We start from the raw sequence: 12,064 nt of genomic DNA, 5'->3' as shown, positions 1-12,064 counted from the left end.
AAGGACAAAAAATAGTATAGAAGCCAAAAAGATTAAAACACAAAAGAAAGACAAAAAAATAGAAGCCAAAAAAAGGAAAGTATTATTATGGCCTTGTTTAGTTCTAGGGTGTCACGTCGAGATGTTCGGATACTAATAAAAAAATAACTTACAGAATTGATTAGTAAACCGCGAGACAAATTTATTAAACCTAATTAATTCATCATTAGCACACGTATTACTGTAGCACCACATTATTAAATCATGGTCTAATTAGACCTCAAAATTTCGTCTCGCAAAGTAGTCACAATCAGTGTAATTAATTATTTTTTAGTCTATATTTAATAGATCATACATGTCCAAACATTCGTATAAACTTTTAGGAGCAACTAAAGGCCTATGTCAAGAATGTGATTCGAACCCATGCCCTTTCGGACCACCTGAAACTGGCGCCTTAGACTAACTAGGCCATCTTGACATTGGCCTAATATCTTGTATATAGCTTATTTATAGTATTTATTCATTCATATCATGCTATCACATCAGCAATAATCCTCCGAGATATTGGTTGGTTTGCTCTGAATCTTAGTTTTTATTTTTTGCCTTTTATTAGGTGATGCAATCTCGTTGGCACTTGGCAGCCACTTCGAGAGTGTATTGATCCCTCTTGTTAAAAATACATGTTTTACAATCTTTAGAACATTCCTTAATTGCATCGTTAACTAATTTCCACCGTATGGAGTAAAGCGATCAATTTACTTCATTAACTCTCATGCTTAATCTCAACTCAAAAATAAAAGAACATGGGTCGTGAACCGGGGGGCGGGGTATTTAAGATTTTAACAGGGAGTAAAATAGCTTCTTTTATGGTGTATTATTTGGAAATCTTTTTATAGTACTATAACGTTTGGCATTGATGTCACTTGTAATCAGAATTTGATGAGGAAATGGGATGATATTAGTTGTACTTGTACCCTCATCAAACATCCATATTTTTGGTTGGATGAGCTGTAACTTATATTATTTATTTCTTGGTTTTGAATAGGAATTTCTTTTCTCTGGCTATTGTTTCTTTTTAGATCTTACGAGTACTTAGTACGTTCTCGGTTTCCGGCTAGACAACTTTTTCTGCCAGACAGCAATTCCACGATGTTAAATTTGGCCGAATTTGCTAGACAAGCTATCTGACAGGCCGTGAACCAAACAGACCCTTAAGACATGATTGGTCTGGGACCAAGCTCCCACCGGCCTGACCTAGTCCATGCAAAAAAAAGTTTTGGTTTAGATGGAAGCACATGCATTCTTTGGGGTTTGGTCATTTGGATGTGTAGGAAATATAGGAGATGGACACGCCTAGAAGCTTTGCTACCCGCACAAGCTATGTGGAGATGTTTGGTTCGAGCTACTAAACTTTAGCTACTAAACGGTTTAGTTATTTTTAGTAGCTCCAGAGTTACTAGAGAGGACTAAAACTCTTTTAGTAGCTTTTAGTCATAACGTTTAGTTAAAAAGTTACTAAAATAACTAAAAGCTACTAAATTTAGTAGCTACTAGACGAACCAAATATGCCCTTACATCCGGAGAGCCCGGAGAGCCAGGCTTGGACGCCTGTCTTGCACCCCGCTGGCTTAAGCACAAATGCCCGTCCAGACAACAAACGGCTCGGAGGTCGCATCCGTCCAACCTAACTACAGTAAAAACATGTATCCAATCACGCACGCCATAAGACACTGGCTTCGTAGAAGAGCACGTGGAGGAAAAAAAAAGGAGACATGTATCCATTTCGCCAATAGACAAGGGCTCCACCAAAATCAAACTTTGGCACTATGCAAAAAAAGATTTTCCGTCACATCAAACTTGCGGTACATGCATGGAGTACTAAATGTTGACGAAATCAAAAACCAATTGCACAGTTTGGTTGTACTTTGCGAGATGAACGTTTTGAGCCTAATTAGTCAACGATTGGACAATTATTACCAAATACAAACGAAATGCTACAGGGCGCTACAATGCTGTACAGTAAATCTGCCGCTGCCGATTCGGTGGAACTAAACGAGGCCAAGGCTAGTTTGGGGAATATTCACATTAGACACTGAGGGTCGCTTGGGAACGTAGGAATTGTGTAGGAATTTCACAGGTGAGCAATTTCATTTCAATCTAGTCAATTTGATACCGTTGCACTCCATTCAGAGGAAATGCTAAGCCAAAGACAACTTTGAGGAAAGTTGCTTTCTTAGCCATAGGATCTTTGTTTTGAGACTTGTTCCCTAAATGGCTTCGTTCGTTTCGCTGGGAAAACAAGCCGAAACACTGTTCCGACTGATTTGTTGTGAGAGGAAAACACTGTTCCGACTAAAAAATACGGATTATAAGACAAGCGAACATGACCGATATGAATAAATAAGGGAGGCCAGGGAAGGCAGGGGATGCTCGTGTGACGAGCACTGCAACCCACCGTTGCCACTAGTGTCGTCCCCGGCTAGTGGTGACGGGATGGCGGCGACCGCTGCCCTTGTCACAGTCAGGCCCCGTCCAGTTTACCCCATATTCGGCTTGTTTGGCTTCTTTTTTCAGCAGAAACAGTATTTTGCTCTCACAAAAATTCAGCCAGAACAGTGTTTTCAGTCAGTTTTAGCCAAAATTTTGCCAGCCGAACGAGACCTCAGAGTCTCATAGAGGAGGCTCTGGCCATCTCGCATACGGAAAGAGTACTAGGAAGAGAGCAACGGACCAATTTCATACATGTATCTTTGGGAGACAATAGAGATACAATATGTGTATAGTATAAAATATTTCTACTACATATACAAATAAGTTGCCTGTGGGGATGTTTGGTTTGCCGTCACAGTCCGCTACGCCGCAAACTGTGGCTTGCCACAGAAACTGGAGCCCCTGGTTGGTTCACGCGTGAAACGAGGCAGCCACAGTAGTCACCGCAAAGTGTGGCAGTAAAAACTCACACCCCAACTGCAGCACGCCATAACTTATCGCAGTTTGGACGCGCTCAGACACCGAAGCCGACCCAGAACGTGTCTTGCACGCATTTTAGAGCTGTTCAAAAAGCCAACTCGAGGGTCCGCTATACCACCTATTTTACGCTCTAGCTAGTATATCAGGCTACTAAAAGAGACCCTAAAACCATGCCAGGCTTCGTCAACGCGTTGTCCGACTTAAGAAATTTCGGCTAAGTCCTAAACGGTTTTGCGTCGAATGCGATTTCCAAGCTACTCGATACACTACCTAGCGAATCCCGTTCTTGACCGTACATATTTCACCGTCACCTACGAAGTTCATGCGACAAACTTTACTAAAGCTTTGTATATGCGTTCTATAGCATTTTCGTTCCATAAAAATTCATTTAGAACCCTAAGTAATACAACGCGACATGAAACGTAACATGCGTTTCGTGTTTCAAATGAACGTTTCAAGTTTCGTATATTGCTTTATACCCTATATCACACACAAGTATGATGCTCATGCAGTGTTTTAGCAAAAAGCTGTACAGTGTAACACCGAGGGTGTTACAGTCACCGTATTACTCCATCTGTCCCAAAATAAATGCAATTCTAGGACTAAGCACACAAACCAATGCTTAGATGTGAAATTACAAAAATGCCCCTTGTCTTTTGTGACTATTTTTTTTCCTGGTGTGCATGTGTGGATAGAAGTATCCGGACACTGCCTTGTCTTTTGTGATAGATGAGTCAAAGTAGCAATTTTTGTGGGACAAATTTTAAACTATAGAGTTGCAATTATTTTGGGACGGAGGGAGTATCGTTTAAAATGGTGTACAGTATAGTCTAGAATAGAAAATTTCGTACCAAAGAATATCTATATATGCCTCGATATTAAATAGCAAAATAATTATTCTATTTTATTGTCCACCTCCCCCTAACTACTTGACAGTGGAAATTTTGCTCTCCTCTTTTTATATCTCAAACTACACCTACGCACTCTATGTAACCTAGACTCATGACCCGCGAGTATATACAAGTTACAACAACTCACATCTAGCAATGATTGATATAGAGTCGGGATCCAATACCTATTGAGTCACGTCGTCAAAGGCATTCACCTCTACTTTTTGATAGTGCAGTCAGTGGCCCCGTTCGCTTCGCTGAAAAAACAAACCGAAACATTATTCTGGCTGATTTGTCGTGAGAGAAAAATATTATTTCGACTAAAAAACAAGCTGAAAAGTACAGATTATAGAAATGAACGGGGCCAGCAAGCAGCCAGAAAAGAAGTCAAAGGCAGGCGTATCGTGCATTCGTGCCGGAGGCCGGGCCCATTTACACCACCGCAGCCGGCTTTCCCCGGAGCGTGGAGCCCATCGGAGCTGCTAACGGCCCTTAGTCTCGATTGATTTGGTGAACGACAAGTCTTGCAAGTCGCAAAGCCTGCCCCTCCAAGATAAAATTTTAAAAGCAACTTGACGGAAAAGCTATCTATTACATTATTAATTAAAAAAATTAATATATATCAACATGCTAAAAGGCCGATCAACTGTTTCAAGACACAACAAACAACAGTATAAGCAATTACAAGCACAACAATATATCGTCAGAATGGTTATTTGGAACCTCAACATACGTCGCACAACATAACTTGCTACCCCTGCTCCAGTCACCCACTATAATTACACTTGTCGGCTATCATCCTACATCGTATTACTTGGATGACAAAATCCAACATATCGATATGCCATTGTCATTACATGTGTCATCATCATTGACGATGCCCCATATCGATGTAGCCACTACCATGTAGGGCTAGTCGCCGCTGTTCGCTGCAAGCCATGTATACATCATGACTTTAGGCCTGGCCGCTTGCGCATTTATTGACATTGTCCCACACCAAAGTAGCTCCTAATAAGCATAACTAGCCGCCATACCCCGCTGCAAGTCGCTAAGTTGATTAGTGAGCAACTGTCTCTAATCGTTACCATAATATCCACATCCTCTACGATTCGGTTGTATACATCACATCATTCAACAACCTCGGCACCTCATCGAGAATAGAAAAAAAGTCACGTTGGATCTTCAGTTTACAACAAAAGGCCGACTCGTGCCGGAACGACCAGCCACAGTATATGAGTATGGGGCCACCTGCCGCCACATATGCAGGCAACCACTTCTACATGCCATCATCTCTCGTGGCAGCCTCCATGGGCGCGTTTAGTTGCCGCCTGAATCGGCGCCGTCTGAAATTCATCGGCACTGTAGTGTACTGTAGCTTTTCGTTTGTATTTGGTAATAATTGTCCAATCGTTGACTAATTAGGCTCAAAACGTTCGTCTCGCAAAGTAGAATCAAACTGTGCAATTAGTTTTTGATTTCGTCAATATTTAGTACTCCATGCATGTACCATAAGTTTGATGTGACGGGGAATCTTCTTTTTGCATAGTGCCAAATTTTGCATTTTGATGTAACTAAACAAGGGCCATACCAACTTTGTGGACACCGTCACCCAATAATTGCCATACTACAGCTGACTGTAACAAGTTTTTTTTTTTGACACCACACAGCGGTTATTACCACATCTTTTAGAGCAAGAGACGCAGTCACAGCTTTTTAACAACCATTCATTCACAGATCACCAGCGCTGGACGGGGTGCATCTGCTGTGGGTAGTTAGCAAATACTACCCGTCAGGGATCTATTAATGGATTCCGGATAATGTCCAAGCGGGAATCCGAAATGCCCGTTTTCCACAGGTACACCAACGATTTACACATATTCTCCCTGGCACGTGGGACCAGAAACGGCGGGAGCCACATGTCAGATACGTAATTCGCACGCCGTCTGGTGCGTCTGAGCTCAGTCACCAGAGAAAACGATGTGTCCACCAGCGAACTGACGGCTCCGTCACGCGGCGAACGATAAAAACGCCGCGAGGCCACCAGGCGAGAGGAACGCGAAGGAAGTGCGGAAAATAGGCCCCTTTTTTTTTCCCCCCTTCTTCTCGTGAGAGATATTTCGGAAGAGGAAGAAGTGCGTGCCTTCCTCGCAGTTCATTCGTCGCCGAGGTACAAGCCCCTGCCTTTCCTCCCATTTCGTCCCTGTTCGTCGGTAATCGTTTCCGAACCTTGCGTTTCGTGGGATTTATCGAGGCGAGGGCTTCGATTTGACCCAGGAATCGCCCAAGTCCGCTCGTCTTCGACTTCGGTTCATCCCCCGAAACGAAATTTCTAGGGTTTTAGTGTCAATTTTGTCCCCCTTCATTACATTTGATTGGAGGTGGATTGGGCCCCGTTCTGATGATTCCCTGGGTTCGTTGGATGGCAGGGCACGAGATCCTCTAGAGGTTTGTGCTGTTTGGCGTGAAATTTTGGGAGCGATTTGCTTTTGCTCACATGGGGGATCATGTCGCGGTGGATGTTGGGGAGCTCGTAGCGTCCCGAGTCGGTGAGGCAGCCGGGTTGGTGTCCGGCGGCAAGGAGGAAACGGAGGCGCTGATTGGGATGGTGGAGTGCCGCATTTGCCAAGAGGAGGACCTCGCAAAGAACCTCGAGAGCCCCTGCGCTTGCAGCGGCAGCCTCAAGGTGCGTGCTGCCTTATTTCTCTTCATTCGAACCAGAAACTCTGGGCCCATTCCATGTTGCTTATGCTGTTTGCCTCTGGTTCATTCTATTGTCAATTCATAGATGATAGATAAATTCTTAAATCTAAGTATCTAAAATGCAAGCAAAATATCACATTGAAACTTAAACCTGAATCTTTGTTAGGACATAACATAGCTGTTGGATCCCATGCTGGTTGCTAACTAATGTGCTCAGTATAAGTTGTTACTTGAGATGTTCTGGCTTTTCAGATACATGTCCATATGAGGTTCCTCTTCACTTTTTTGTGATACAAAAACCTGTTTGGTGCTGTGGTTCATGATATTTTCATGAAAAAGTAGTTGCACAAAGTGATGCTAGTATGAGTGGATATCCTTTTTCCCTTGATATTTTCATGAAAAAGTAGTTGCATGCTTGGTTTAATCGTCGATGTTGCTTAAAGAGTAGGACATCCTTTTCCCTTGTTGTTAGCTACTTTGCAAGCTTATCAAACAAGTCACAGGGGCTTGGTATCTTGTGTGGGTTGCCTTCAACTGAAGACTTTGATCATTGTTATTGTTTAAAAGTGCTTACCTAAGTTTGTCTTTAACCATCCTATATGTGCAAGCCATTGTGTAAACCCGTTTGCTAATTTTGTTTATACTGCATATGTTTGTACAGTATGCTCACAGGGAATGTGTGCAGCGTTGGTGCAATGAGAAAGGAGATATAACCTGTGAAATCTGCCATGAGGTAAACAATTGTTTCCTTCAGCTACTACTCCAAATGTAGCAAAATGGAAACTAATGCATGTATGGTTTTGTTATTTCTTGTATAAATAAGACATAAATGATTGATTTTGTCCCTTTTGTTTTCTTTGAAAGTTTTTCATTAGGCTAAATAAGTGTCTTGCTTTTTGTATTTTAAACAACGTTTTGGGTGCACCTGGTCTTAATGCATGGTATTATTATGTTTCCAGGTATTGTTTAAACATAGTAATTAATTTGTCAAGATGTACTAGGGCCTGCCGTAAGCAAAAGGGATGTTCACGTCCAAGGATCCTTTCACGAGCAAAAGAGGGTCATAAGCTTGCATCATAAGAAAAGCTATTTTTTTAGCTGAAAAGATTTTGTATCATAAATTTAATAATAATTTTCATGAATTTGAATCCTCACCGATTACCTTCTCTGCACTATGTTCGCCTTTGCAGAGATGTTTATGCTTCCTTGCTAATTTGACTGCAAACTTTGTTGCTGTAAATAGATTACGAATTTTATTCTCTGTTTATCAGTCGTACAAGCCTGGTTACACTGCCCCAACCCAGGTGCATCATGATGAAACTACCATAGAGATAAGGTGTGTTATCTCTACTCATCAAGCTAACCTTTTTTCCTTCTATCCTGGTGTTTATGCGAATGGTATTTCTGTGTGATTATCAAAAAACTTTGTCTTTGTACACAGTAATTTATAAATTTCTGTTGGTATCTCATTTTTGCATTATTTTAATTATCTCTAGTGGTGGAGATTGGACCATCTCTGGCAACCGTTTGGATTTACATGATCCTAGAATATTGGCAATGGCTGCTGCTCAACACCATTTACTTGAAGATGAGTATGATGAATATACTGCAACAAACAACAATGCTGCTGCGTTTTGCCGCTCTATATTTCTGATTGTGAGTTTTTGTGCTTTCTATTATAGAAATATATGTATTATTTTACCTCTATTATGTCAAGACAATAAATCTGTAGAAAGGTCAAACATCTCTTCTATTCAATGGACCTTGTGCGGTTGTGCCTGACCCCTTACCTTTTCTCCTCAAACAACAACTAAAGCTCTTGCTGCTTATTTAATTCTAAAAGTTGCATCTTAGATTCTTAGATATTTTGGTTTCTTTATATTATTATTGCTCAAATATATTTTTCTTTCTTTTTTAGTGTTCCCAGTTTTACTATGTAACATTAAGTGATATTGAAGCGTCGCTATCTCTATTCAGTTGATGGCCCTTCTGCTCCTGAGGCATACACTGACCATTACTAACAGTGATGATGAAGATGATGCATCTGCTATTTTCTCGGTTAGTGATTAATACGCTGTATATCTCCTATGGATTTTTTTTTTTGTTGATGTAGAGTTAACTGACTGTTGATCTTTGACAGCTATTTCTTTTGAGAGCAGCTGGATTTTTGCTGCCATGCTACATTATGGCTTGGGCTATTAGTATCATGCAGCGTCAAAGACAAAGACAGGTTGGTGGCTTGGTGCTAGTGGAAATGTTTTTCTCTCATGTGTTTACTGTCTTGACTCTTGAGGAAAAAGAATTCCACAACTCTATTCATACCTAGCATTGCATTGAATAATACTCCATCCACAAAAGAATGCAACTATGGGATTTGTGCAAGTCAAACTAACTTAACTTTGACTAAGTTTATAGTGAATAGTATTAACATTTATGTCTCTAACTAGGTTTACTATGAAAATATATTTCATAATTAATTCGATGATACTTGTCTTGTATCATAAATTAGTATTTTTTCTATATAACTTTGGTCAAACTTCAATTCTTTTGACTCCTTTTGTCGTCGGAGGGAGTATATCAACAGTTAAGCAACCTAAGATTTTCCCCTTTGGTAGCATACATATCCTTGTTTGAACTTGGGGGTTGGGATCTTGGGATGACCGTATTTGTCCTTTCTGATCAAACATGAGATTTCTAGGTCAGAAAAGTTTGATCATTCATTGTCTGGTTCAAATTTCAGTAGTTTTGTACCCCATTAAGTGCGTGGGTTGGGCTACGTGGAGTCTTTATGCCAAATTGACATACCAATTAAGAACACATGGTTCATGTTGTTCATTTTGATACGCCAGGAAGAAGCAATGCTATTGCCAACGGAAGTGGCGATCATTCTGCACCGGAACGGAAGAACAATGCAATTTGCGGTGGCACCACCAGAATCTCCTACCTCACCTCAGCCCGAGCCAAACCAATAGAATACATCAGTGGCAGTCTCACGAGTGCATAACAGATGCTTAGCATCTGGGCTTAAAGGTGGAAACTCGAGGACATATCGCAAAGCCTGTTGCCTCGGCCGCCTCGAATGGTCATGTTGCAGCAAAAATGTTGTGCCTTTCTTCGAATTGAGTTAACTTTCCAGCTGAGATTCAATGCTTGTTTGATGGGCTCTCAGCATCTTCTGTACATAAAGAGATTTCAGTAATAAGTGAATATAAGTTAAATCAACACAAAATTTGATTTTGTACTGTGGCATATACGACTATACGAGTTGACAGTTGACACATGCAACCGATCACATACTGCTGAACAGATTTGTTAAGGGCAGTGTAATGCCAAAAAAAAAAAAAACTGCTCAATTCGTTTGTAAGTAACTGTAAATCCGGGGTGACTACCAACTGCAGAGCTATGGAAAGCATATATGATCATGTGTTGCAAACTTGCAATGAAGCGTTCGACCCCACCCAAACCATTCTCATATACTCCTTTCGTCCATAAAAGAATGCAATTATTACATTTCGAAAAGTCAAACAGTTTCAACTTTAACTAAAATTATATGAAAATATACTAAGACTCATGAGACAAAATAAGTATCATTGGATTAGCTATATAGAATATGTTTTCATAATAAATTTATTTCGAGACAAATGCTAATACTATTTACTATAAATTTGGTTAAAGTTAGACAAGTTTGACTAGCACGTTTTTTATAATTATATTCTTTTCTGGACAAGGGAGTACACGAGAAGACCTTGTTGCACACGGATGCTGAGGACAGAGAGAGAGATGTTAGTAAGCGAGTCTTGCGCATGTGGGTTAGACGACTATCTTGCAACAACTTCTGCAGTGCAAGAAGGGACGGTTGCAGAAATAGAAAACAACTGGTCATGTTTGTTTGTTTTTTTTTTTTGAGAGGACAACCGGTCATAGTTGAGATAAAGCATCAGCCACCTGATTATTAGTTCCCTTCTCATAGACAATCTTCTACTGCATACCTAGAAGTTTAATAACAACCTTTTGTTTTCCAAGGTGCATGAAGTCTGCTAGATGCAGCGAACTCTTTTGATCAGTAAAATTTCAAGAACACAACCAACTGTAAGCAGCATCACCATTGATCCACCACAATGAGGGCCATAAACTTCTTTTCATAGGTGGGAATACCTTGGTTTTCGGGTCCAAGAGATTTAGGGGGTGTTTGGTTCCATGAACTAAATTTTAGTCCATGTCACATCGGACGTTCGGATGCTATTTAGGAGAACTAAATATGAGTTAATTATAAAACTAATTACATAGATGGAGACTAATTTACGAGACGAATTTATTAAGCCTAATTAATCCGCCATTAGCACATATTTACTGTAGCACCACATTGTCAAATCATGGACTAATTAGGCTTAAAAATTCGTCTCGCAAATTAGCCACAATCTATGCAATTAGTTATTTTTTCGTCTATATTTAATACTTCATGCATGTGTCCAAATATCCGATGGGACAAGGACTAAAATTTTCCTGTAGCACCCCCTTACTTATGAAAGCAAGTGTGTGTCCCTCCACAATAAGGACAGCTCCCACACTATTCTAGCAAATATCCGTTTCAATGTAGAATTGCTTGGTAAAATCTGGAAATGCCAATACAGTAGCAGTACTGAGAGAATTGCTTGCGAATAATGGCAAAATGTTTGACAAATTTACTATTAAATCCCGTCAAACCAAAGAAACTTCTTAGCTCTTTCACATTAGTAGGAATGGGCTAGGATAACACAACTTCCACCTTATAAGGATCAATAGCAACACCTTTGATCACTTATCGCATGGCCCAAGTAGGCAATATGATTTTGTGCAAATGTACACTTGGACAACTTAACATACCATTGCTCCTTGGCTAGTAAGGACAGCACTTGCTGCAAATATTTTTTTTGTTTAGCATTAAAAAAATCTTAAATTAAGATGCCTAAAGGGACCGTGACGCCTAAACCATGGGGAAGGGGGGTTGTTGTTGTTGTAAATTAGGCAACTTGAAAACTACTTCTAAAGCTAAGGCGTACAAGTTATGCAAGAAACTAATCTATTTTGTTGTGCAACTAAGATTTTGTTAGGTGTGTTGCTATCCTACCGCATATGCGACCTAGATTCCAATCTTATAACTAGCCTAGCAAGCTAAGCTAGGAAAGTGAGCAACTCCAAAGCTTGGCTAAAGTTCAAAAAACAAATTCCATAGTTTAGCTATTTTGTAAAATAGAAAACTCCTTAAAAAAGAAGAGGTCTACAACAACCTTGTTATTTCTCATCTTCAGATAGCCGGCGCTCATGGTTGGCTATATATGGCCACCTAAAATCAAGGGATAGCTAGCTTTCTATTTTACAAAACTAGATAGCACATCTGTTGGAGCCTACTTTTTACTATGCAAATTCTAAAATAGCCTCTAAAACAAGAATAGCTAAGCTCTTGGAGTTGCTCTAAGTGCACAGTCTAGGTAAGCAATAAATAAAGTGGGAGGCAATTGGGTGAACCAATTATAATATGGTGATTT

General features: G+C 40.3%; 1 protein-coding gene across 1 annotated transcript; it reads left to right on the top strand.

Annotated features, from left to right (window-relative positions):
• Positions 1–5,893: 5,893 nt before the first annotated feature.
• LOC136474089 (uncharacterized) lies at positions 5,894–9,788 on the top strand. The gene is made up of 8 exons (XM_066471701.1): positions 5,894–6,006; positions 6,266–6,522; positions 7,201–7,272; positions 7,811–7,875; positions 8,036–8,195; positions 8,517–8,597; positions 8,680–8,769; positions 9,389–9,788. The coding sequence occupies exons 2-8, from the start codon at positions 6,334–6,336 to the stop codon at positions 9,509–9,511; spliced, it is 780 nt and encodes a 259-aa protein (XP_066327798.1). The 5' UTR covers positions 5,894–6,006; positions 6,266–6,333; the 3' UTR covers positions 9,512–9,788.
• Positions 9,789–12,064: the final 2,276 nt, after the last annotated feature.

The sequence above is a fragment of the Miscanthus floridulus genome, chromosome 8, assembly GCF_019320115.1.
Source record: "Miscanthus floridulus cultivar M001 chromosome 8, ASM1932011v1, whole genome shotgun sequence".
Taxonomy (NCBI): domain Eukaryota; kingdom Viridiplantae; phylum Streptophyta; class Magnoliopsida; order Poales; family Poaceae; genus Miscanthus; species Miscanthus floridulus.
This window is presented reverse-complemented; position numbering and strand designations above follow the sequence as displayed.

Coding starts and splice junctions, on each gene's coding strand:
- LOC136474089 (XM_066471701.1), top strand. CDS start 6,334: ATGGGGGATCATGTCGCGGTGGATGTTGGGGAGCTCGTAGCGTCCCGA. Junction 7,273..7,810: donor CCTGTGAAATCTGCCATGAG/GTAAACAATTGT, acceptor TCTGTTTATCAG/TCGTACAAGCCTGGTTACAC. Junction 8,770..9,388: donor AGCGTCAAAGACAAAGACAG/GTTGGTGGCTTG, acceptor TTGATACGCCAG/GAAGAAGCAATGCTATTGCC.